The sequence below is a fragment of the Dipodomys spectabilis genome, unplaced genomic scaffold, assembly GCF_019054845.1.
Source record: "Dipodomys spectabilis isolate Male_0828 unplaced genomic scaffold, ASM1905484v1 ptg000071l, whole genome shotgun sequence".
NCBI lineage: Eukaryota > Metazoa > Chordata > Mammalia > Rodentia > Heteromyidae > Dipodomys > Dipodomys spectabilis.
In genome coordinates, this window is record NW_024870748.1 from 1,711,992 (window position 1) to 1,738,619 (window position 26,628).

The 26,628-nt window shown below is 36.8% G+C and overlaps 1 protein-coding gene across 1 annotated transcript in view; it reads left to right on the plus strand.

Moving 5' to 3' along the window:
* Gria3 (glutamate ionotropic receptor AMPA type subunit 3) overlaps positions 1 to 26,628 on the plus strand; it is a 261,812-nt gene that overhangs the window by 197,910 nt on the left and 37,274 nt on the right. Inside the window, exon 11 of the mRNA XM_042682411.1 lies at positions 3,943 to 4,141. Coding sequence (XP_042538345.1) covers positions 3,943 to 4,141 — 199 coding nt within the window. The remainder of the gene's footprint in view (positions 1 to 3,942; positions 4,142 to 26,628) is intronic.

Here is a 26,628-nt window from a genome sequence, read left to right on the forward strand (position 1 = left end):
TTTCCACACCAAACTCCTGATTTTTGGAATTACTCCAATGTCACTTTTTACTATGGTCTCAGCAAAACCTTATCTTTCCACACAAGAACAACATTCTTAGTTCCATTCCAAATGAACAACAGATAATGTCATCCAAGCATATTTGGTTTTCCTGTAACTATATTTTGTAGAAAATTGTACCTGCTCTAATATACATACCATTCTGAACTTTCTGAACATTCTGTACTGATTATGCCAGGTGCTGGTGGCTCACACCTCTAATCCTAGCTACTCAGGAGGCTGAGATCTGATGATCACAGTTTAAAGCCAGCCCAGGAAGGAAAGTCCATGAGACATTTATTGTGAATTAACTACCAGAAAACAAGAAATGGAGCTGTGTCTCAAAGCAGTAAAAATGGTAACCTTAAGCAGAAAATCTCAGGGACAGTGCCCAGGAACTGAGTTCAAGACCCATGATTGACCAAAAGAAAAATAATCTAGGTAATTCTTTCATAGCATGTAAATATAGGGGTTCTTCTTTATTTCTCATTTGTTCTTGCATCTCTTTATCTCTAAAAGACCTCAGTTTGCTTGTCTCTAAAACAGCACTAATCCCCTAGAGATGGAGACTGTAAAAGTTGGCATATATAAAGAAACTAGAATGTGTGGGGGCACATACAAAGCTGGCTATTATTGTCATTTTATTACCCTACTATTATGAATGTTGAAGCATTAATCATTCATGCAGCCACATTATTTCTAGAGTCAAGTAAGTTCACAATAAACTTTTTAACTTTTATTTGGTAAAAATGAAAAACTATGAAAAGTATAAATTCTTAATTGAAATGCTATGCTGTTATGCCTACTTTTAGCATTGGAGAGTGTTACTGATTTTTTTCTGATTCATTCACGTTTTTACCTCTTCTAATTAAAAAAGAAATGTTCCTAGATGACATCCTGAGGGTAGTTCTATTAGTTAGAAAAAAAATGTGCTGCAAAGAAGATTTTCACACCCAAAAAGCCCAGAAATGATATGTTTGGGAAATAAATAATAGTTGTTTTAGGCGTTTAGGGACCAACAGGAATTGTAGACTTAAAAATAATGAAGTAGGTTTGTTATTAACCAATAAATACTGCTGTTCATCTAAACATTTACCAAAATTATTTAATCCGAGTTCAGTACCTAAAACAATTGAACTTCCCAGTGGCTGAAAAAGGTTATCTTGGGAAACAGGAATTTGAATTTGCTTCATTCTGGTAAAATAGTAGTACATACAAGAGCTTGATTTCTCAGCTCTCAGGCCAGAACTGTATTCTTCCCATAGAGCTTGGAGATGTGCCAGGCTCCTACACTTATTCTTTACTTTATGGAAGAATGAGTCCTCTTTCTGTGAGATTTCTGTGGGCATGACTGAACATAACCTAGCCAAAATGGAGTTTTGTCACACAGCAGAACTATTCTAAGGATGGTGTCAGAATGTTTTATAAAAACCTGGGGAAGTGATTTTTACTTCTGCAGACCAAGCTGACCTTCAGCAAAATTGTAAAGGACATGATTTCTCCTAAATCCAGACCCTCCACCATCATTGAGAATGAATTTTTCTCACACTGGCCCCCTAATCTCTCACATTCATATAATTTGAATTACATTCATGTTGTAAACCATAACTCACAACCCTAGCTGTACCTGAAGTTTTATGAAATGCTGCTGCTGAGGCCCAGCCCCTATCATTTTGATTTAACTTGTCTGGGATCCAGCATGGGCAAGTATTTGGGGGACTTCCATTGTTTTGTTTTATTTGCCTTGACTAAGTTCCATAGATGATACTGTTGCATAGGTAGAGTTGGTTAATTACTGATGAACAACAGTGTTTTTCAGTTTAGTCTGCCTGCCACTTGCAGCAGAAATCACCTGTGATACTTAAGCAGTAGAGATTCTTGGGCTTTCACATATTCTGAATTTGAGTATACCATATGTGTATGGTATAACACTCAGGTAATGCCAATGTACAGTAACACTGAAAAACAAAATTCCTCCTCTATTAAAAGTGACTCATCTTCAGTTCCATTCCCTACTAATTGTATAAAAATCAATACTGTAATGTGTTTGCTACATTCTAATCAAGGCCTTTTAGAGGGTAATTTCAGCTGTAAATTCTATAGTGGGGCAGGAAAATGTGTTTCTTTATTTGGGGATGGGATAGGGAAGTGAAAGTCTTTTTGGTGCCTTTCAAACTCTATTTGGTAAATAGTTTCCTACCTCATTTGAGGCCTGCCCTCACTGGCTAAGGCTTAATTTGTAAAATGCAACCATTTTGATATACTGATACCCACTAGTCATATGTATATACACTTATATGAAAATGATATGTACAATAATCTAGCTCCTTTATTCATGGGAGTTCAGCTCCACATAATGTTAATCTCTTTATTAAATTTAATAATGTTGGAAGGTATGATTTGACTTAAAGTGTTAGAGCACTAGCCTTGAGCAAAAATGTTCAAGCCCTGAGTTCAAGCCCCACAACTGACAAAAAAATTAATAAATTCGAAGTAATCGTGCTCATTTACTGGTACCTAACCAGTCCTTTTTAAGAGTGGGAAGGTAGCCAGGTGCTGGTGGCTCACGCCTGTAATCCTAGCTACTCAGGAGGCTGAGATCTGAGGATCACGGTTCAAAGCCAGCCCGGGCAGGAGAGACCGTGAGTCTCCTATCTCCAATAAACCACCAAAAAGCCGGAAGTGGCGCTGTAGTTCAAGTGGTAGAGCGCTCGCCTTGAGCTGAAGAGCTGAGGGACAGCGCGCAGGCCCAGAGTTCAAGCCCCATGGCCCACCAAAAAAAAAAAAAAAGAGTGGGAAGGTTTAACAGAGGAGGAGGCAACAATGCTTGATAAGAAATGTACTCATTACCTTGTCCATGTAATTATCACCCCTCTGTACGGTATTTTCACAATAAAAAAAATTAAATTAAAAAATTTTTAAAAAAAATTTAAAAAGTGGAAAGGTTTTATTTCTTTAATGGCATCCCTTCATAGCAGTGGTTCTTTAGATTGGCTAGATATTTTAAGCTGCCTAGTGAACATTTAAAAAAAAATACAGACTTCTGTATACTAATTCCAAAATAAATTAATACAAATATCTGGATGCTGCCTTCCATGTTCTGGTTTAATGGATTTTTGAGCAGGATTTTTTTTTAGGATATCAGGTGAATCTAATGTGCAACCAAGGCTAAGAACCACTCTCCATAAAGGAAATAAGAGTAGTTTTCTGAAAGTTGCTCAGTAAAGCTCACAGAAAGAGAATTCAATAAGTTAATTCATCATAAGGAAGCAGGAGATGGGTTTAAAAAGGAGGGATTTTTCCTGTGAAAATCTTGTTGTGAAACCTGTTCCAATAGCTGAAACTCACTGTGAAAAAATACCTGAGGTTAACAACTTATAAAAAGGAAAGATTTTCTTTGGCTTACAGTTTCAGAAATTTCAGTCCATGGTCACTTTTGCCCTGTTGTTTTGGGCCTGTGGTACATCACAATGACAGTGCATGGCAGAGGAGGCCTGTTCACCTTACAGGTGACTGGGTATGGAAAGAGGGAGAGGAAGGGTGGAGTCTCCTCAAGGACATACCCCACCAATGATATAACTTTCCCTACCTAAGCCCCACCTTTTAAAGAACCTACAAATAATCCAACAGACTGGCAAGCAAGCCTCAACACATGGATGTTTAGGGGATATTTATGGTCGAAACTAGAGCAAAACTTGTATAATCCTGAAGAGCATTATTTATGCATCATCATCATATGCCATCATGATATGTGACTTTTGTCTGATGTTTTAATTCCCTTGCCTCATCTACTTCTCTCCTTCATCAGCTTTACTGAAAACATTTTTTTTCTAGAAGTAAAAATAAGGATTTCTTAAACTGACACCTGGCCTCTCTGGGCCTGGATTTGTTTTTATTTTGTAGATCACTCTCTGGGCGCATTGTTGGAGGGGTTTGGTGGTTCTTCACCCTGATCATAATTTCTTCCTATACTGCCAATCTTGCTGCTTTCCTGACTGTGGAGAGAATGGTTTCTCCCATAGAGAGTGCTGAAGACTTAGCTAAGCAGACTGAAATTGCATATGGGACCCTGGACTCTGGTTCAACAAAAGAATTTTTCAGAGTAAGTACTTTGTAGTTAATTGGGCTTGCTGTTTTTTCTTTTATTCTTACAAAGGTAAATTCGGAGTGCTTTTAATGGAGGGTTGGGAAAAGATAGGAATGTTATCAAAGGAGAGTATCTTCAATACTTTATGGCTTAGTTGGTGATCTAATTCATTGTTTTTTAGAACTAAGGCTTATGTGAGATGTAACAGGTTGCATGTTGAGAGCACTGAATTTTAACATATATTTGAATCCAAATCATGCTGCAGAGTGATTGCTTGTCCTTGGATAAGTCATTTAACTTATGTCATCTGTGATCCCCTTACATGAATTACGAGGGGAATGAACTAAATACTATCTCTTTTTTCTAGTTTTTCTAAAAACAGTGCTTTGTTAATGTCTCACTGGTTCACGGAAGTTAGGTAATTGATCAAAACTCTGACAAATGATGGACTAGAAGAAATTACATATTCTATTTTAGACAGAGGTTTTCTATGTAAATGTATTATAGTTGTTCCAAGTATATACATAGTGAGAATATAATTTTCAAGGAAGCTTATAATTATTACAATTTCTTGCATAGACTTAGTCTCTCTGCCCCTTGTAGGCCAAATCTGATTGGGGAAACAGCAAATTACTCACTAATAAGTTCATAAAGCTCTGTAAGTCCATTGACATTGCTAAGAACACAAATATTTTTAAGTTGCCCCAACAAGAAAAAAATGTATCCATTTGGATTAGAAGATAGACCCATCCAATACATTGCCACTGCTTTCTGCTGTAGCCACTATAACCACTTTTGGTAATGATCCAGAGTCACTTTGTGAGGTAGTGAGGAAAATTTTAGTCACTTTCTCCAACCAATAATCAAGTTATTGGGTGGCATGTGTAATTACTAATTTTTCCTCAAAGGTTCAGAGTAAACAGATGTTGTTTCTAAGCCAGCTTATTTTAATAAATCAGTAAGGAATATATTTCTATGTGTATTATCATGAGATTTGTCCAATTATTTATGGAAAATCAGGAAGAGTGTATTTCTTGACATTACACCAATTAACTAAAAACTATTTTTACTCCCTGAAGGAGAGAAATATTAGTCTTTGGATACTTTCAGGAATTCTCAGTGGCTCGGGATATGCATATCTCACCTTTACACCTGTTTACTGAGATCATAATCCCCAACTGGGGATAAGGGCCATGTGTTAGAAGCATCAAAATGATATAATGACCCTCTGAAATTAATCTGGACTCGAGTTTCCATATTGTGTTAGTCCCAGGTGCTAATTTTGGAACAATCCCTGCCCCATGAAAGCACTCACATTTGTCAAGACCAGAATCTGCTGAATAGTCAGAATATAATCGGTTTGGTATCAACTTTCAACAGAGCTTATGTTCACCATCCATCCCAATAGGCATCTAGTTGCTCTATGAATTAATTGACCACTTAGGATATCAAAACACTAGACTTGAACCCTCTGATAAGAGATATATGTTCCAGTAGAAAGCATTTTTTCTTTCAACAATGATTATCAATTAGAAGGTGTGCTTTAAATGGTAAGTGACAGATGACATCAATACTCATTACACTATCAAGGTCCATTCATCCATACTTCAGGCAAAAGGAGGTTCTATGATAAGATTTATTAGTAGTAAAGCTTGATAATGTGACTGAATAGTCATTGCATCTATTCCCAGACCCCATCCCTCACTGGTTTTGTTGTCTTTTATCTTCTGATACATTTGATGATGATTTCATTAAAAAAAAGCATCACATTACTGGAGCCAATTTACATCAACATTCAATTCTGAGCAAAGGTATTAGTACATTCTAATTGGTTTGTGGTTTCTAATGCTCACCAATTCCTACTGACCTTTGCCATCAACAAGTTGTTCATATGGAAATTGAGTTGTTTTGAAAATCTGCTTAGATAGGCAGATGAGTATTTCTAAGTATGAGGAAATGCAAATTATTATCGAATTTCCTGAATTTCACTTCTTCTTCCAAATGGTCACTAGTGACAGCATTAAGGAATCTGTGGGGTGGTCTCTCAGGGTAGCACATAATGGTAATTGATCTAAGAGAGAAACTGACCAGTACAGAAAAATCAACACTTTTAGCTTATACTGAAAATGTTATATAAACCCAAAAAGAGTGTGTTGAGTATTCATATCATATAGGCATCCATCCCGTTGGTCCCATAGCCACTTTTTCTTACCATGTCCTCTATTCCACCACTCCTTGAACCCAAAGGGCATTGAGGCAGACTGAAAGAGTATATTGTCTTTCACTCAGGGACTTGTCTGCCACAGTCATGTTCCTTCACCCCAAATCTTCAGCAATCTCAAAACATCAAGGGACTTGGACACATCTGGCTCATGCCTATCTACTAGGAAGGCTGAGATTTGAGGATCAAGATTCATGGCCAGCCCAGGCAGGAAAGTCTTATCTCCAATCAACCACTAAAAAGCCAGAAGTGGATCTGTAGCTCAAGTGGTAGAGCACTAGCCTTGAGCAAAAAAGTGCTTAGGAACAGCGCACAGTTCCTGAATTCAAGCCCCAGGACCAGCACAGACACATACAAAAATACCAAGGCAGTTTAAAAAATGTAACTCCTCCACATATAAGAAGTGAGATGCTTTGATGGCTTGCCTTCTGAATTTTAAATAATGAAACAAGATCACACATAACATTTACAAACATAATATCAACTCAGTTCTTCTCATTTTTCACTTCATACTGAAACCACGGAGACCAAATAGTAATAACATAAGATAGCCTAGGGCTACGCCTATAGTTTTCTTTTCCACTAAGAAAGAGAAATAAATAAAATAAAAATCTTTTCTAATTGCCCTGCAGACATTTTTACTCATCTCAAGCAAGGCTGCCATTAAAATGACAGTGTTTTTAAATGATTCTTTTGTTTCTCTCATTTTTCTAAGCTTTTCTTACCTGTCATCTTAAAATCATATAAAGTCACTGGCACAGAGGAACCTGTTCATCAGGAAAGGCAGACAGGGACTGAGCAAAATACATGCAGCTGGTAGAGACATCTGGAATATTACTATCAACCCTCTTGACTTGAAAACTGATTTCCTTAGACAGCAACTCCAAAACCAAATATCCCAACCAGAAGCAGAGGCATATATGCTAAAAAAAAAAAAAAAAAAAAAGTCGAAGTCAACAATTTTATTGTCATTGCTCAGAGAAATGCAACTATGATTTAGAAAACTACACCAAAATGATCATTCTCCATTTGGTTTTGGAAATTTAACCTGATGCACATTCATTCTACAAAGTACCAGTGACAAGAGAAAAAAACAATTGCAAAATTCTCTCCACCTACAAATCACTAAAATTATTAAGATATCCAAATACATAAACATATCTTCACAGAAGAGAGTTTCAGGGATAAAAAGTGAGGAGTTGGGTAACTGGAGATTTGCCCTTCAACCATAGGCAGGACAGAAGAATTGGCTTTCATCATGAGACCACTGAGGGAGTTATCTTGGTTTTGAGTTTCAGACACTGTAAGACCCACAATGCACATGGGAACTAACTCATGAATGGTGTTTTGTCTCAACACAACAGCCTTTTTTTCTCCTCAACTCCCAGGATTTAGTTTCTTTTAATTTTTCTTTCTTCTTCATTTTTTTCTCAACACCCTTTTGACTGCCTTTCCATCATTTAATATTTTTTTATTTAGGCAGTGAAAGGATGATTGGGGAAGTAGTCTGCGCTAATAGTGTTTATATTCTGCTTACACGTTCAGAATCACACACAACATGTACACACACAATGTATTTTAATTTGGAGTCCACATTTCTTCACTACTGCTTATCCATAAGAAGATTTTTGAAGTATATGAGAAAAAGACAAAAATCTTTTTACAAATGCACCTGTGCAGAGTATGTTGATAGTTTGACATGACCAAAAACGTTCACCCATAATTTTAAAGTGCATTGCAACTGTGTCACATACATAATACGTTTGTGACTTCTTCCTCCAAACCCTAACGTTATGACACACCAAAAGATACAAATTCTTTTGTTAATTTTTTCTCACCAAATTTATGAGGAATTTGAAATCCTTCCAGACAATATATCTAAGTAACTATAACCAAATAGTATTCATTTAAAGACCCAAAGGATGTGGGAAGATATTTAAAGACATAGTCAAGCCATACACAAAGGAACATATAACAGCAAGTGCAATAGAAAAGTTATCAGGAAGCATTGGAAGGTCAGAGACATCTGCTTTACATACTATTCAGCAATCTTAGAAAGTAAGAGCTAAACTAGGTGCCAGTGGCTCACGCCTCTATACCTAGCTGTTCAGGAGCCTGAGATCTGATAATCATAGTTTGAAACCAGCCAGAACAGAAAAGTCTGTAAGACTCATCTCCAATTAGCCATGAAAAAAAGTCAGAACAAGGAAGAATTTGAAGCCCTAAGTTCAAACCCTACTACCAGCACAGAGAGAGAGAGAGAGAGAGAGAGAGAGAGAGAGAGAGAGAGAGAGAGAGAGAAACAGGCAGGGAGGAAGGAAGGAAGGAAGGAAGGAAGGAAGGAAGGAAGGAAGGAAGGAAGGAAGGAAGGAAGGAAGGAAGGAAGGAAGGAAGGAAGGAAGGACTGTCTTCCAGTGTGTTTACATGGCTATCTTATCAACAAAGTCTTACTTCCCAATATCATTATGCATGAAAGACCTTGTAAGTCAAGACTAGAGAAGGAGCAGTAGCCAAAAAGTAAAAATGCTGAAGCTTGGACAAATAGGTCTCTGGAAGAGATAGATATTGAGACATCTGTTGGATTTCCCTCAGCAGCCAAAGGTTCATATAGTACCACGGAGCTTCCTTGCAGGCATGTTTCAGCAGGGTGGAAAGGACAATCTTCAAGAAAGCACAGATTGACCTGACAACATAAGCACATAACTGAAAACACATCTAATATAAGAAAGTGTGGTAGAGGCAAGTAAATAATAATGCTTTAGATTCCATTATTTATTCTTCATTATTTTAAACACAGACAATCCATACATCTCTATACACAAATTAAATTCTACCTTGTGTCTAAAGTACCTGTAAATACCTTCTTCACCATCATTGGAGGTTATTTGGGGAACTATATTGGCTTAAAATATACAAATTTCATATAATTATGAGTATATGATTACCCCTCCAGATAAGCAGATTGGTGTTTATTTCCATGGAGCTATTTTGAAGCATGAGGCAATTTACGGGCTTGCTTCATGGTGACTTGTAGAAGGATTAATGATTTACCATAGATAAAATAAAAGTCCTTTCCTATAGGAACTCATGGACTGTCATATTTTCAACCACATTCACATACATTACCATAGTCAAGCGACAAAGCAATCGTGATATGTAGCCAAAATAGGTGTATCATTTATGCAGGATAAAACTGAAACAAGATGATATTGTGAACTAGGACTTGACTCTCTAGTATTTACAGAAACATGAGGTTCTCTGCATGAATCAATCAAGCGTCTAATGCAGCACGTGTTAAGGCATCTGTATCATTGCCTAGTTGATCTGTGCCTTCATTCTCTTTGATAGATCAATTAGAAAAGCACAACTATATCTTCTTTAAAAGAAATTTTGTATGCTCTGACAACTTCAAAGGAATCTGAATAAAAAGGCAAAGGAAAAGAAGTCATTCATTAAACTAGAATGAATTTCATAAACACAACAAATCCCTATACATGGTTTGATATTCTTTCTGTCATGCTAAAGGTTATGCTATGAATGAGGCTAAAATAGGAAAAATGAAAATTACTTTTAGTTCCACATTCCCCAATGTTTTTCTTTGGGCAAGGAAGATTTGGCACCAATTTTCTCATTTATCAAGGAGACTATTCTTTGTTCTTCTTTCCTTATGGGGTTAGTGAGAGGCTAATATCACAAAAGCTCTTTAAAAGATAAAAGGCTCTACAAATCCCAGGAGATCATAGGTAAAGGTTACAGAAACTGAGTGATTAAAATATAAAGGCTGTAGATTATGGCACACAACTGAAAGCCAGCATTGCAGAAGCTGAGGCAGGAAAATCAAGAGTTCCAGGCCAACTTGTGCAAAATAGCAAGAGTTTAATCTCAAAATAATTTTTTTTGGTCGGTCGTGGGGCTTGAACTGTGGGCCTGAGCGCTGTCCCTGTGCTCTTCAGCTCAAGGCAAGCGCTCTACCACTTGAGCCACAGTGCCACTTCCTCAAAATAAAATATTAAAGGTGCTATGGAGCCAGGCACCAGTGGCTCACACTTATAATCCTAGCTACTCACATTCCTGAGATTAAGGAATGCAGTTTGAAGCCAGACCACGCAGAAAAATGGTAATCCAATTAACTACCAAAAAGTCAGAAGCAGAGCTATAGTTCAAGTGAACAAAAAAGCTAAATGATAGTTAAGTAAGAGTATGAGGCCCTAAGTTCAAGCCAAAGTATAGGCCAAAAGTCAATCAACCAGTTAATCTAAATAATAAGGTGTTGTGGCTGTAGCTTAGTGATGGTAAAGAGCTTTCCTAGCATAAGGCCCTGAATTAAATCCTCAACTTCACAAAGGTATGTATATATGCATATATGTATGTATCTACATATTTATACACTGATATGCAAAGGCTTTCCAGACAAGCCTCCATAAAGATATGAAGAGTATTTCTTGGAAATAAGAAAATATTTGCTATCTCAGTGTAAGACATGGATTGTTTACTCTAGCTTTAGAAAGAGAGAGGAAGCTAATTTGTAACTTCGCACCAGCCTCCAGATCACATTCCTACTTCTAATTATTAAATATTGCTGCTGATCTCATGTCCTAGTCAGTCCATCTTTAGTCATTCCTTTGTGGCCTACAGATTCAACTATTTCAACAATCATGATTTTGAGCTGCCCTTGAAGACCACCTAGCAACTCCAGGTATCTTCCAAGGTGGCATGCAAGCCATCTGCCGGAAGTAACCAACCATATGGATATTATTAGCCTAACTCTGTTTGTCCTCCCACATAACCTACTTGCTTATGAGAGCATTTCACAGCCCAGAAAGCCTAAGGGGGTTCAGTCTCAGTTCTCCTTGAGGCTGCCAACTCTCTCAGACAACATCAGGGTAATTAACATCACACCGGATTTCCAGATCCTTAGGAGAACTATGAAAGTCTCTTCCCTAGAAGAACTTATCTAAAGGAGCTCACTATTTTTAATCTGACAAAGTCAAACCATCTGATAGCCTTCCAGTTGAACGAATGAAGCCCATCTGTTCAATTAAGATTTTCTTGGGTTCACCTGGCAAACCTAAACAGGTTAATTATTTACAAGTCCTCTACATCACCATGCAAAAGCTGAAAAACCTGAATATAAAGTAAAATTTCAGCATCCTGAGACTCAACTGACATGAATAAATAACTAGCTTAGTTGTATTCCACATATAAAAGGAAAAGATGTTCCCAAAAACAAAACCTTACTGTGAATTTTTTTTTCTGAAACAGCTACTAGGTTGATATTATGTGGTCAGATTAATTTCAATCTTTAACATGTACAACTTTTGTAGAGAACAAATATGCAGGTTCTATAATACCAGGGAAATAATACAGGAAACATGGCAGAATTCCTACCTTCTAGGAATTTACATCCTGTTGGATGGAGACAAAGAGTAAATATGTAATGATTGATGACCTGATATAATAAAAGACTAATTTCTCGACTGATACAGCTCTTGGGTGTTATAAGACATAATGGCTTATGGTTAGAGATGACTGTTTTAAACTGGGAGCTTGGGGGTAGAGGGAGGACTCAGAGAAATACCTTTAAGCAGGTAACACTACAATTAGAGATCTGAATGATGAGAGAAGGCAACTATGTGAAAAATCTAATGGAAGAGTATTACTAAGTAAATGATAAATGCAAAAATACTGGAACAGGAACAATCCTGGAGTGCTTTGAGGAACGGAAGAAAACCCATGTGGCAGAGAATAGAAGCCCATATTAGAGTTAGAATGATGAAGGTAAATCAGAGCCATTGTATTTAGGATATATTTTAGTAGTAAATTCACAGAATGTGCTGATGGATTAGATGACATTTTTGAATGAAAAGAGTCAAAGATGGGTCCCATGTTTCTGTTTCTGCAGGCTATTTCTACAGCCATTTTTCAATGATCACTAAGGAAATACACATTCTACATTCTTTAAATGATCCATAGAGGGTTGGGAATGTGGCTTAGTGGTAGAGTGCTTGCCTAGCATGTACAAAGCCCAGGGTTCAATTCCTCAGTACCAGATAAACAGAAAAAGCCAGAAATGACACTATGGCTCAAGTGGTAGAGTAATAGTCTTGAGCAAAAATAAACTCAGGGACAGTGCCCAGGCCCTAAGTTCAGTCCCTAGGACCTGTATCCTCGTTTCACATTTTGTTATTTCCCTTCCCCTCCCCAAATTAGAAAAATGCATTTACAAGATGCAGGGCACCAGAATCAAACACAGTGAAAACAGGGGTCTTTCCATTGGGGAAGAACATAGGAAAGAAACAAAAGAAATCGCATAGTACAGTATAAGTATATTAAAAACAACAGCAACAAAGATAAAACCTCTTGTATTCCTATCTTGGGGTTCATTCCCCTTAGCACCATCTTATACGATCATATGTACATAGCTTTTGACCTTTTCTACTTGTCTGGTAAGATTATCCTAGACATATACTAGTCATCGCAAATAAAGGAAAGCATGGGACCTATGTTTCTTTGGGCTGGCTTGGTTCACTTAGTATAATTTTTTTCCAAGTCTTTCAATTTCCTAACAAATGGGGTGGTGTCATTCTTCCTAATGGAGGCATACAATTCTAATATATATATATATATATATATATATGTATATATATATACATATATATCACATTTTCTTGATCTGTTCATCTACTAAGGGGCATCTGGGTTGGTTCCATATCTTAGCTATGGTGAATAATGCTAGTATAAACATAGTTGTGCTGGAAGCTTTAGTATGGCCTTGTTTGTGATCATTTGCGTAAATGCCCAAAAAGTGGGATTGCTGGGTCATAGGAAAGCTCTATGTGGAGTCTTTTGAGGAACCTCCATATTACTTTCCAAAGTGGTTGAACAAATTTACAGTCCCACTAACAATGCAGTAGGGTTCCCTTTTGGCCACATCCACTCTAGCATGTGTTGTTACTAGATTTCTTGACTATAGCCATTCTAACTGGGATAAGGTGAAATCTCAATGTTGTCTTGATTTGCATTTCTTTTATGGCTAGACAAGTAGAGGAATGTTCCATGGATTCCTTGTTTTTCCAGAACGTTCATCATAAAGGGGTGTTGGATCTTGTCAAATGCTTTTTCTGCATCTATTGAGATAATCATGTGGTTCTTATCCTTGCTCTTGTTAATGTGATGAATTATATTAATTGATTTGCATGTATTGAACCAGATTTGCATCTCTGAGATGAATCCTGTTTGACCATAGTATATGAGTTTTTTGATGAGTTGTTGAAGTCAGTTGGCCAGAAATTTATTGAGAAGTTTTGCCTCGATATTTGTCAAAGAAATGAGTCTATAGTTCTCTTTCTTCGATGACTCCCTGCCTGGTTTTGGGATGAAGGTTATGATGGCTTCATAGAAAGACTTTGGTAGTCAACTTTCAATTTCATTGAAAAGTTGTGGGAATGTTGCTGTGAGTTCTGCTTTGAAGGCCTGGTCGAATTCAGCTGTAAATCCATCCTGTTCTGGGCTTTTCTTGGGTGGGTGGTCTCTTATTGCTGCTTCTATTTCGATGTTTGATATTGGTCTGTTAGGTTGGTTTAAGTTATCTTGGATTAGTTTCGGCATGTCAATATTTACTAGAAATTCATCCATTTCTTCCAGGTTCTCAAACTTATTAGCATAAAAGTTTGAGAAATATCCCTTTATTATGTTCTGAATCTTGGTTGTTCCGTGGTGATGTTTCCATTCTCATCTCTGAGTTTGTTTATTTGGATCTGTCAATTTTGTTAATTTTTTCAAAGAACCAACTCTTTGTTTTGTTGATTCTTTCTATGGTTTTTTTGGATTCTAATTCATTTAATTCTGATTTAATTTTAATTATTTTTTCCGTCTACTGGATTGGAGTTTAGCTTGTTGCTCTTTTTCAAGGAGCTGTAGGTGCCTCATTAAATTGTTGGTTTCAGGTCTGTCCAATTTTTTGATGAAGTAACTCAGAGCTATAAACTTGCCTCTGAGTACTGCCTTTGAAATGCATAATTTTTATAAAAAATTGCTCTATTGTATTATAAAGTATCAGACCTCCCTCACAACTCTATTTTGGTACCCTTTATGTAATCAAAAATTTAAGCTTCTACAAATGAGTTAGAAAACATTTTATTTCTGGCTTATTTCACTCAGCATAATGTTCTCCAGTTTCCTCCATGTGGTCACACATAACAGGAGTTCATACTTTCTTATACCTGGAAAATACTGCATTTCAATTTCCACTTGGGTATATATACCACATGTTTTGTCCATTCATCCATGGGTACTTGGTTGATTCCATATCTTGGCTATTGTGTTCTGGTATCTCTTTGATATGCTAATTTCATTTCCTTTGCATATATCCAGATAACAAATTGCTTGATCAGATAGCTCTACATTTAGTTTGTTGTTGTTGTTTTGGGTTCTTTTTTCAGGAATTTCCATGTTCTTCATAATAGCTTTACTAGCTCATAATCCTAACAACAGTGCAAGAACATAATCTTTTCTCCATGACCTTACCAGAATTTATTATTTCTTGTCTTTTTCATAATTGATATTGTTGTTTTATTCATAATAGCCATTTTAGGGCAGCCTATCATATACAAGGCCTTGGCTTTAGTAGTTCCTCAGAACTCTTAAGTGAAGAAAAGAAAATAGTTGGTCATAACCATTCTAACTAGCATGATGTTGTATCTCATTGTGACTTTTAGTTCCCTAATGATTACTGATAGTATACACTTAATGCATATATTTTCTGATTATTTGCACATAACTTTCTATAGTTTATTGAGGTAAGGTATAATTCACATATGCAATTCAACCATTTAAAGTATATAATTTGATTATTTGGGTTCTATTGCATCTTTTTTCAGTCATGGGGCTTGAACTCTGGGTCTGGGTGCTGTCTCTGAGCTCTTTAGCTCAATGCTAGTGCTCTACCACTTGAACCACAGCACCACTTCCAGTTTTCTGGTAATTTACTGGAGATAAGAGTCTCATGGACTTTCCTGGCTGGGCTGGCTTTGAACCCCAATCCTCAGATCTCAGCCTCCAGAGTAGGTAGGATTACAGGCATGAGCCACCAGTGCCTGGCTCTATTGCATTTTTAATCTTTACATTGTGATAGTGTACATAATAACTTTTTGCTTTACATACTGGTGATGATAGATGATACGTAGACAGAGAGAGAGAGAGAAAAGAGAGAGAGAGAGAGAGAGAGAGAGAGAGATAGCATACATACATAATACATACGTACATAGACAAACATATACATCTAGGAGTGAAATAATCATTACAGCAATTTTGTGTTTATCTGCTACACCTTTTTAAGTCTATATTTTAAAAAAAGATCATCATATCACAGAAGGAAGAAGCAAGCCCATATTAGTTTTGGATAAAAGTTGAATTCACTAGGTACTAACTGTTATTCACACAGAATTCTAAATTTCAGAATTGCATCCTACATCTTAATTTTATATTTTATGTGTTCGCAGCATATTTTATTTGGTTCTAAAGTTTATTTTCTTTGAGTCTCTAGTCTTTGTTACAGTCTATTTCTTATATCATCCAGTAACACTGATTTTCCAACCATTGAATAAAGAAGCCTGTCCTAGATGTCTGGGAATAAATAGAAAATGCCAGATATAGCCATGAGTCTAGTATGCAGACAAGATTAGTTCATCAGGAAATTTCTGAAGAAAGAGACATTTTAAAATATTTGAATGCAAAAGAGAATTCAAAAATACTTCAAAGGGTATATGTAAATAGATTTGTGATCCAAACCAACAACAAGCAATAAGACTGATTTTATATTATACTAAATTGGGCCACTATTGACCGAGGTTCCATAAGTTCTCTCAAGGAGAGAATTTGTTCATATTAAATAGTGTATATATGTATATGTTTAGAAGAGAAGGATAAAGACATGGAGTTTCTGAAAAAGACTATCATTTGAAACATTTATAGCAGAATCAATAAGTAGACTGCCAAGGTTAAATTAGAAATCATTAGTCAAGACCAAGGTGCTCCAAATACTGTCTTTGTTCTAATTTTATGATTTATTGTTCACATTTTGCATATAAATGAAGTTTATTTTAAAAGTACTCTGAAATTTTTTGAATTCTTTTAAATGAGTTCAACAACCAATACTAAAAAGCAGAATCTCTCTATTCTTTGGCAAAAAAAAAAATCAAATAAAGAGGATTTCATAGCAAACATTTCTCATCTAAAACAGGCATTGCTTCAGAAAAAATAAATAGTGGGCCAGGCACCAATGAATCACGCCTATACTCCTAGCTACCCAGGATGCTGAGATCTAGGATCATGGTTCAAAGCCAGCCCAGGTAGGAAAGTCCCTAAGACTCTTATCTCCAATTAACCACCAGAAAACTGGAAGTGGCTCTGTGGTTAAAGTGGTAAAGCGCTTGCCTTTAGCTGAAGAATGCAGGGACAGCACCCAGGGCCAGCGTTCAAGCCCCATGACCGACAAAGATAAATAAATATATATATATACATACATACATACATATGTACATACATACATACATACATACATGCATGCATACATAAATAAATAGCGGTACTTGTATGAATGAGTGCTATAAATATAATCAAATTATAGTTCTTTGCACAGAAATTTGAATTCTAATTTCCAAATGTTTGTATCCCACCACTTTTCTCAGAAAAAAAACAGAAACACAATCATATGCACTCTTTGGGTACTAATGATTAGCACATTATTGAATCTTATTCTATGTGAAAATAACAGAAAGCCAGGCACAGGTAACTCATGCCTGGAATCCTAGATACTCGGGAGGCTGAGATCCGAGGGTTGCTGTTAAAGGAAAGCAAGGCAAACAGATCCAAGATACTCATATCTCCAATTAACCAGCAAAAAGCTGAAGTTTAGATATGGCTCAAGTTGTAGAGTGACCATCCACAAAAGCAAAAAGCCAAGGAGGTCCTCAGTTCAAGCCACAGTATTGGCACACACACACACACACACACACACACACACACACACACACACACACACACGAAAGAAAGAAAGAGAGAGAAAAATAAAGAAAAGAAAATAGCAGGAAGGAAACTTACCCTCCAGATGCTGAAGAACTATTTTGTTCCATTTCCTTGGCCTGATGTTTGTTTCAGACAATTATACACACAAGAACTATGAGAATAGCATATTCAATAGTTGAGGAAAAGTCTAGAAGCACAGCTTAATGGTAAAACACATGCCTAGCGTGTATGATGCATGAAGCCCTGTGTTCAATCCTGAGAAGGAAGGAATGAAGAAAGGAAGATAGGAATGAAGGAAGGAGGGAAGGAAGGAAGGAAGGAAGGAAGGAAGGAAGGAAGAAAGGAAGGAAGGAAGGAAGGAAGGAAGGATAAATTAATAAATTTAATTGGATAAATTGCTGCAGTCCTTGGGAAATGATTAAAGGTATGAAACAGGTGCTTGAAAAATGCCTCCATGGACCAGTCAACAATTTTTACATTATATCTCTAAATCGCAAGAAGTAAAATTATTTTTCCTTATGAAAATTTGTAGCAGAATATATTTTAAAATATCGTCAAATATTTGAAGGGTGGACATCTTAAAGATAGATAGGATTTATTCTCTGATTTGACCAATAAGAGATGATTGTTTCATAAAGTAGAATGTAAGAATGAGATGATACTGTTGCTTTAATGCTTTGCCAAAGCTTTAAGGAGTCCCAGGTGCAGTCCTTCTGCTCAAGCAATTGTATCTGGCTGCACACTGGACAACAAAACTACCTGAAATACACAAATGGTATAAAAAATCAACTACAAGTGACTAATTACTAAAAAAAATCAGTATGTTTATAAATCTGACCTTTGTCTCCTGTGATCCATTGAACAGCCTTAATTTTCTGTTACCCATCTACTGGATAGATATTACTTGACCAGAACTGTTGTATTGTCTTTATGGACCCTTAAAGGAGTGCTATTGTTCAAACTTCCTATTCTAGAAGACTGAGGGTAGCAAATTCCAAGAACCACTTATGATTAGAATTTTGTATTAGTATAACCTAGGTAATTTCCATACTTAAGAAAAATTTCGTACACAAAACTGAGACACAAGTTGAAGACAGACCACTACCCAGAAAATTTCTACTAAGAAAAAAGAAGTTGTGGCCCACTTTCCTTTAAATAACTCTTGACATAGCATTCCTTCCTATACTTGCTGGGTCTTGGCTGGTCAAAGCTATTGTGCTAGTGTTTTGTTGTGCTTTTTATACAGTCATGGGCTTGAACTCTGGGCCTGGGCACTCTCCTCTGAGCTCTTCAACTCAAGGCTAGCTCTCTACCACTTGAGCCACATCTCCACTTCTGGTTTTCTAGTGGTTAATTGGAGACAAGAGTCTCACAGACTTTCCTGCCTGGGCTGGCTTTTAACCATGATCCTCAGATTTCAGCCTCCTGAATAGCTAAGATTACAGGCGTGAGCCACAGGCACCCAGCTATGTTAGTGTTTTTACAGAGATTTCAGACAAGCTCTTACCTCAACTACTCCTACCTGGAAGATTGTAGATGAATATGCATAGATTGCTATCAGCAAGAAAAAATGAATGCCATGGAAATTGGAAAGAAGACCATAAGAAATTTGAGAAAGAAAGAAAGAAAGATGAAGGAAGGAAGGAAGGAAGGAAGGAAGGAAGGAAGGAAGGAAGGAAGGAAGGAAGGAAGGAAGGAAGGAAGGAAGGAAGGAAGGAAGGAAGGAAGGGAGGAAGGGAGGGAGGAAGGGAGGGAGGAAGGAAGGAAGGAAGGGAGGAAGGGAGGGAGGGAGGGAGGGAGGGAGGGAGGGAGGGAGGGAGGGAGGGAGGGAGGGAGGGAGGAAGGGAGGGAAATGGTCAAAGAGAGTAGATTGACTAGGAGCTTAGAAATTCAATCCAACCTGAGGAAGCTGGCCTACTAGCCCTGCCCTATCTAACTGCAATGTCTCCAGTGGTAAGGACACCTGTAATATTGCATTGAGAGCTGAAGGGAGTCCAAAGATTCAAATTCCCCAGTATAGAAGACAGTAAGTTCATATTTTTTTTTTTTTGAGGGGGGTCCAGTCATGGGCCTGAACTCTGGGCCTGGGCGCTGTCCTTCAACTCTTCAGCTCAAGGGTAGCACTCTACCACTTGAGCCACAGCACCACTTGTGGCTTTTTTCTTTTTGCTTATGTGGTGCTGAGGAATCGAACCCAAGGCCTCATGCATGCAAGGCAAGCACTCTACCACTGAGCCACCTTCCCAGCCCAGTAAGTTCATATTTTTAAGCTAAGATTCACAAGGGAAAGCTTGTGTGTTAAAACATAGTTAGAAGCTATAGGCAAGAGAAATGTTTTTTAAAATGAAAAGGATTGGAATGAGAAATACCAGCAGTTTTGAACTCTGTCACAAGCCAAAACATCGTCCATCATCATGCAACCTTCTTCCCCTTTCTTTGCCTTTTTACAAGCCTTCCATGAGGAGGAGGCAGCTCTACTATGTTACTTCTCCAGAGAAGAAGTAAATTCCCAACCTAGAAAATGGGGTAGACATGAAAATCATCAAACTAAAATTCAGAGGATATAAATGCTATGAGGAAGAGGAACAGATTTTTTACATTGATGTAAGAGACATGATATATAAGGAACCTGAAAGTCTCACCCACTAGCCAGAAGCACTTTCTTCATACACTACTCCGTTTTTCTTTGACTATCTGACCTCCTTGGTCTGGATATTGGGCAGCCAATACAATTACATGTGTTTCTTCAAGACACTAAGGAGACCAGGGATCTAACCTTCCTCACATAAAAAATGAGCCTCAAATGCTCATCTGGTAGGATGAAAACTTCTGGGAGAAGGTGATTGGTAAGGGGAATATAAGCTTAAGTTAATCCTTTTTAGTATCATTAGTGGGAAACAGTGGTAGGAGAGAAAACAACCATACTACAATGATGCTTCTTAGGCCTTAAAAGAAATACTTCTGTGATCTGTTTTCTCACCTTTCATTAGGTCTACACTGTCACTGGTTACCATTTTAGCACATGCTATGTAATATAAGATAAACAGAAATGCTATGAGTATCAAAGTCACTTATCTGTGGAGTAGGGATGAGGTGAATATTCAATATAGCCACCAAGATGGTGGTCCATTTTCCAGATTTCAAGCACAAAAGAAATGCTTTCCAGCCCAGAAACCAGACTGCTAAGCTTTCATACACATCAACAAGCAGAGAGAATTGATCAATGTGCTAGTCATTGCAACCTTTGCGGATGAATGCTATATTGCAAACATTGATAAGATCCATACAGGGTTAAGCTGGAATGCTTAACAAATTAGAGTATTCTCACTATAACGTATTTGTATCTAATAGATACCTATAAAGACCTAGTCTTTCTAAAATCTTTCAGGGTGCCCCATCTCCCAAACAAAAATGTGGATTTCAATAACTACTGAAGAAACTTCCACCATCCTTCTTGCTAAATAATTTTTCTCCCATTTTTATGAAGAACAGATACATTTTTGTAAGGCTGGTCCATTTTTTTTCTATTCTGGTCCAGTGAGACCCTTGCTGTAACCATGGATACCTCTCTCTGCCTTTGATGATTTGAGTCTGCAACATAGCATCAATTATATTGACTTCCTACTTTGAGTGACTTTATTTTATACTGGCCTTTTTTTTGTCTTCCCAGGAAATTTCTTGGCCTGCCTTATTAATAAGAACTAGTTTAAATAGTAAAATATTTGTTATTGTTGAACTTTCCCTTCCTTCCAATACTTTTGACTATCCAACACAGTTGTACTCTACCTTAAAAATCTATGTATCAGAAAATTCACAGCCAATAAAAAGCTATTAATACTTAATTACTCACATTAGAAATTTATTCTCCCCTGAAGAACAGAAATCCCTTAGTGTATTTTGCTGTTTACAGATCATTAACTATTTGTCAGAGAAAGCTAGAAGGAGCATTTTCAGAAGTAAACATAAAATAGTCTAGGCATCAACAGAGGAAAAAATGATTTTAAGAATGCATCCAATTGAATAGCACAACTCTTTCTAGGAATTTGTCTATTATATGATTAAAATCATGCTCTTATCTAGGCAAAACAGCACAAACCAAGGATAGGGGAGTTCAAAGATGTTGGAAAGATACTTACTTTATATCAATCTACCCAGGTATGGTTTTATCATTCGAGTAGTGTGACAGCTAAGCTTGGAGTCTCCTTTTACACACAATGGTAATTTTTTCAATATTCGTGTACCTATACATTCCTAATGCTATACTGTATATGCTACATCTGCTTTGTTGCTAAGACATAAGTAGCAAAAAAAAAAACCCAAAATTTCTGTATTCCTTGATTTTGCTTAAATTTGTAAGCTTAATGATGCATTAATGGCCTATTTTGCATATCTGTTTGATTGTGCCATCTTAAAGATTCATTTAAACCTGGATAGGACAGCATGACTCCTACCTGCTTTTCATTAGTAACATACTTCTCAGCCAGTAGATAATGAATGGCCTAGACATAAATCAGAAATGCAGATTGTCATTAGGTGGAGAAAGAAAGAAAAATATCTACTTCTTCCAACATACTGACAAGCAATTTTGAGACTGAACACCTCAAAAATCAAGTCCTAAAGAGAGATAGCTATATAGAAAAGCTCTGGATTAAGTAGTGTGTTGTCTTTACATGTCAGACTGAAGGAAAAGTCATTCTAGTAGAAATTAAATTTTGCAAGTCACCTTGAAATTTTCAAGCCAATAGAAACAAATCATTTCGCTATGGAAATGAAAACTAGGTAACTAGCTAACTCTTGGCCACAGATTATTCTATGAGCTATAATAAAGTTCTGAAATTAGTTGATCTGAGTCCAATAGAAGGCACACCAGAACATCTTTAAGGAAAACCTGCATAAAATTATTATTAGTCTATTCCATTTTAAATAACAATAGGTAATAATAGTCTTGTTCAAGATATAGAGAACCAGTTTTTCAAGTTACTATATTTCTTTGATGATAACTTGCTAGTGCAGAAATGAGGACCTAAAGGAAAGACACTTCAAACCACTGACTGCTAATAAATTTTCCCACAGGACACAAATTTCATAGGCAGTTGAAATTATGTGAAATTATGTGAAATTTGGGAGTATCATGCAGACTCTCAATTTCCTTTTAAAATTCCACATGTCTTCTTTCTGCAGTTTGAATACTGATCTTTACTGAACAGAGGTGATGGATTTTATTTACCAGAAACTCAAGTCAAATGAAACAGTGATGTGATTTGGTTCGTTTTACAAGGTTTTTCAACTTTAGTTCATGTTTGTTCAATCATGGTTTTAAATACACAGGCCTAAATATGAAACAACCTCGTTTTCTAGTTGATTGTTTTTTATTTTTTTTCTTTTTCTGTCAGTCATGGACTTGAACTCAAGGCCTGAGTGCTGTCCCTGAGCTCTTTTGCTCAAGACAGGTATCACTTGTGCTGTAGTGCCACTTCTGGTTTCGTAGTGGTTAATTGGAGATGAGTCCCACAAACTTTCCTTCCCAGGCTGGCTTTGAATTGCAATCCTTAGATCTCAACCTCCTGAGTAGTTAGGCTTGAGCCACCAGTGCCTGGCCCAGTTGATTTGTTGGGTTTTTTTTTAATTGCTTCAGCTCATGACTCATGTTTCAGTATTGCTTTCTCATGGTATTTTACTTGCAAATCCACAATTTGGCAACATTTGTTTTATTTTGTAGTTATATCATTCAAATTACTTATTTCCTCTATAGGAAATGATGTCCCTGTCCTCCCTTTGTTGATTCAGATAAGGCAAACTTAGAGTTGTAACCTTAATGCAACTGTAACATACCTTGAAAATGCTAGGTAAACACATTTTTAAGTACCTGACAGCTAATTGAACTTTGTAGAAGAAAGTATCTCTGGAGGTTCTACCACCACTTTCATTTTTGATTATACTTTATGCTTTAACCTGTCTACCAGAGGTGATACAGGGGGAAAAATATTCTTTAAAATTTTTTCTTAAAAAAAACTCAGGGGAAATTGTGAATGCTATCATATAGTTTCCTCACCCCTGTTGGAATCTTCCCTTGAAAAAGAGAGTTGGAGAGAGATGATCTAAACAACTTAATGTAGTGACTTACTGGACCAGAGAAAGAAAATCAGGCTGCCAGGAAATTGAAGTAGCATACTCTTTCTTTTTTTGCCAGTCCTGGAGTTTGAATTTAAGGCCTGAGCACTGTCCCTAAGCTTCTTTTGCTCAAGGCTAGCACTCTACTACTTGAGCCACAGCACCACTTCTGGCGTTTTCTGTGTATGTGGTACTAAGAAATCGAGCCCAGGGCTTCATACATTCTAGGCAAGCACTCTACCACTAAGCCACATTCCCAGCCCAAGCACTCTTTCTTTTCACAAAATATATTTTGTGTAATAAGCTGTTCATTTAAAGGAAATTATGGTTCTTGGATAGGAGCAATAGACACAGCACAACTAGACATAGGAGGCAATTTATATCCAATTCTTTACAAATAAGATAAATTTCAAGGGAACAGTCCCTTCATGCATCTAAGGAAATTTTGCCCATGCAAATAATATAGTTTACCTTTCTCTAGAGAAGCCTTCTGTAAACAGAGGCTGAGTGAGCTATTTCAGAGCTACAGATTAGCTATGAATAGAACAACAGTTATGTCCCTTTCTCTCCTGATCTTCAACCTATGCTATAGTTAGACCCCAACTGATGCTAGTGGGACTTCTTTTTATTGCTCTTATATCACCTCCATCATCTACCATCAAGGCAAACCAGAGGGGGAAAAAAACAAGAAGTAAATAAAGTAGTTCTTGTTACCTTCTTCCTTTTTCTACCTGTTTCCTTTTTAATTATTCTACACAATGTGATACCCACTCACTACCTGTAACTATTTAAATTTAAATTAATTCAAATTAAAATAAAACTTAAAATCCGCCTCTTCAGTAATACTAGCCACATTCCAAATATTTAACAGATATGTATGAACATAAACTCTCATATTAAACAGCACAGATATAGAACCATTCAGAAAGTTTTATTACATGCCACATCTGTTCAACCTCTTTTACCTTCTTGAGCACAAGGATCACATCTTAGACATCTCCATTCCCTACAGTGCCTACCACAGTGCTTGATTCAAGTACAAAATAGAGAAGAAATTTAGTGTTTTCTATGTCATCATGAAATATATGAAATCGATTATGTCATCTTTGATTTCATCATCTCAAGATTATTTCAATGTGGATCCTAAGACCACCTTCGTTTTTTCAGATGAGGATCCTGATGCTTAGTGAAGTTAAGCCATTTTTCTAAAGTCACATAGTCTTTGTAATTTCAAGACCTATGATCTTAACCGCTCATCACTCTATACATCAAAGAAAAACCTCACATAACTAGTCAAGGCAGAATGAAAATGGCATAGAGTCAGAGCCTGAGCATTACGATTGATGGATAGATAGGTTGTTTTATGTTTTAATGTGAGTATCACATGACGTGGCTTTGTGACTAATTCACTAAGTAGTTTTATTGGCATTTTGCATAAGGAGACCATTGTCTTGACCCCAATGAAGATTAGAAGAAAAAAAAACTAATGATTTTATGACGTCAACCTCACTTGCTGACCTTCTCAGAATGTTCTATAACTTGAGTTCCCATGCAGCATAGTTTGTTCCAGGACACACAAATGCCAACAAATCAATGTTCCTGCAGTTTTCACAGTTGGTATGTTTGCTAGACAAAACCCCAGCCAGCCACTTTTTAAAAAACTCGGTCTAGTGCCTTTAACATTAATACGTACCAGAGCACTCCTAACACAGCAAGAAAGAAAAGACTTAAAGCCGAGTCTAACTGTTCAAAATTGAGATCCACAGGAAAAAGTAAAATATGAATATATTAATATTGAACATTTTAGTGGACCTATTTGGCCTTACTTCTTTTGCAAAACAACTTGCAAGCAAGCTTTAATGCTCATCTGTGCCTCAGTAGTACTGATACCATCCTCCCAGTGCCCCACATGTACACATGTCTTCATGTATCCTTGACTTATCACAGTGGCACCCCACCTTACCCTCTCTTCCCAATGACCAACTTAGTTTCTCTTTCTCTCCAGTATTATTGGGGCAGAAATTCTCTAACAAACCAAATCACACAAACATGGATATGGCTTGAGTTATCCTCCCATCATGAGGGTATAATCTAATTTATTGATGACTTACCATATGCCAGGCACTATGCTAAGGCTTTATATGGATTATGTCATTTAATATTCTATCTCCATTTCAGAGATAATTATTAGGGTCTTTGAGAAACTGAATCAAAGTTGTCCAAGTCAAAGGGAAGGCATTTTCTCTAATGGAGGGATTTAGAACCTGTGATAGGCTAGTAGGTTATTTTATTTGGTGCCCTTTAGCTCAAAGCATCTTGCAGAAGCTTCCAAGATAAATCAATGAAAAAAGTTAAGGCTTTATAAAGTCATGTCAAGAAGTAAACCACAATTAATTTACTTCCCACAGAAGTAAACCACAATTAGTACAATGGTACTAATTTGGTCAATGTCACTAGAAACTCCTCCACTGGGAGGCAGTGTGAAGTAGCAGAAGAAGCACAGACTCTGGAAGCAAATGAACATAAATTTTAGTATTTCTTCTGTAAGCTGTGGACAGAGAGAGAGAGAGAGTGGGGGGGAGGGAGGGAGGGAGAGAGAGAATATACAGACTTGCTGTCAAATGATCTGAGTTTAAATCTCAACTATTCATTTATTTCTTCAATTAATAAGTGGTGAGTACAAACTATGTGACAGCCATTTTTCTAAGTATTCAAAAGAATGAAGTGTTTTGGCTCATTACAGTGGGTATGACAAAAATAAATAAATGCTACAAGTAAATTACAGTTTGTTTGACATTAATTACAATAGGAAAAGTAGTTAAGAAGTTAAAGTACCATAATGCCATTTCATGTCAGCCTACTTCCTGACATCTAACTGTAGAAAGGGAACAGGCCATCCAAACATGGGAGTAGGATGGAGAAGAAAGCACTCCAGATAGCACAACCCAAGCTAGAGGACCTGATATGAAAATGTGCTTACCTGGTTTGAAGAAATGATCTCATGTAAGAGATGGAGAGAGTGGTAAGTGATGAAGGCCGGAGAGAAAACAAGGCAGAGCTTGTTGTGCTGGACTTTCTGACCCTATTAAAGATTTTATTTTATTCTATTTGATAGTCATTTGGGAAACTTTAAGCAGAAACATGA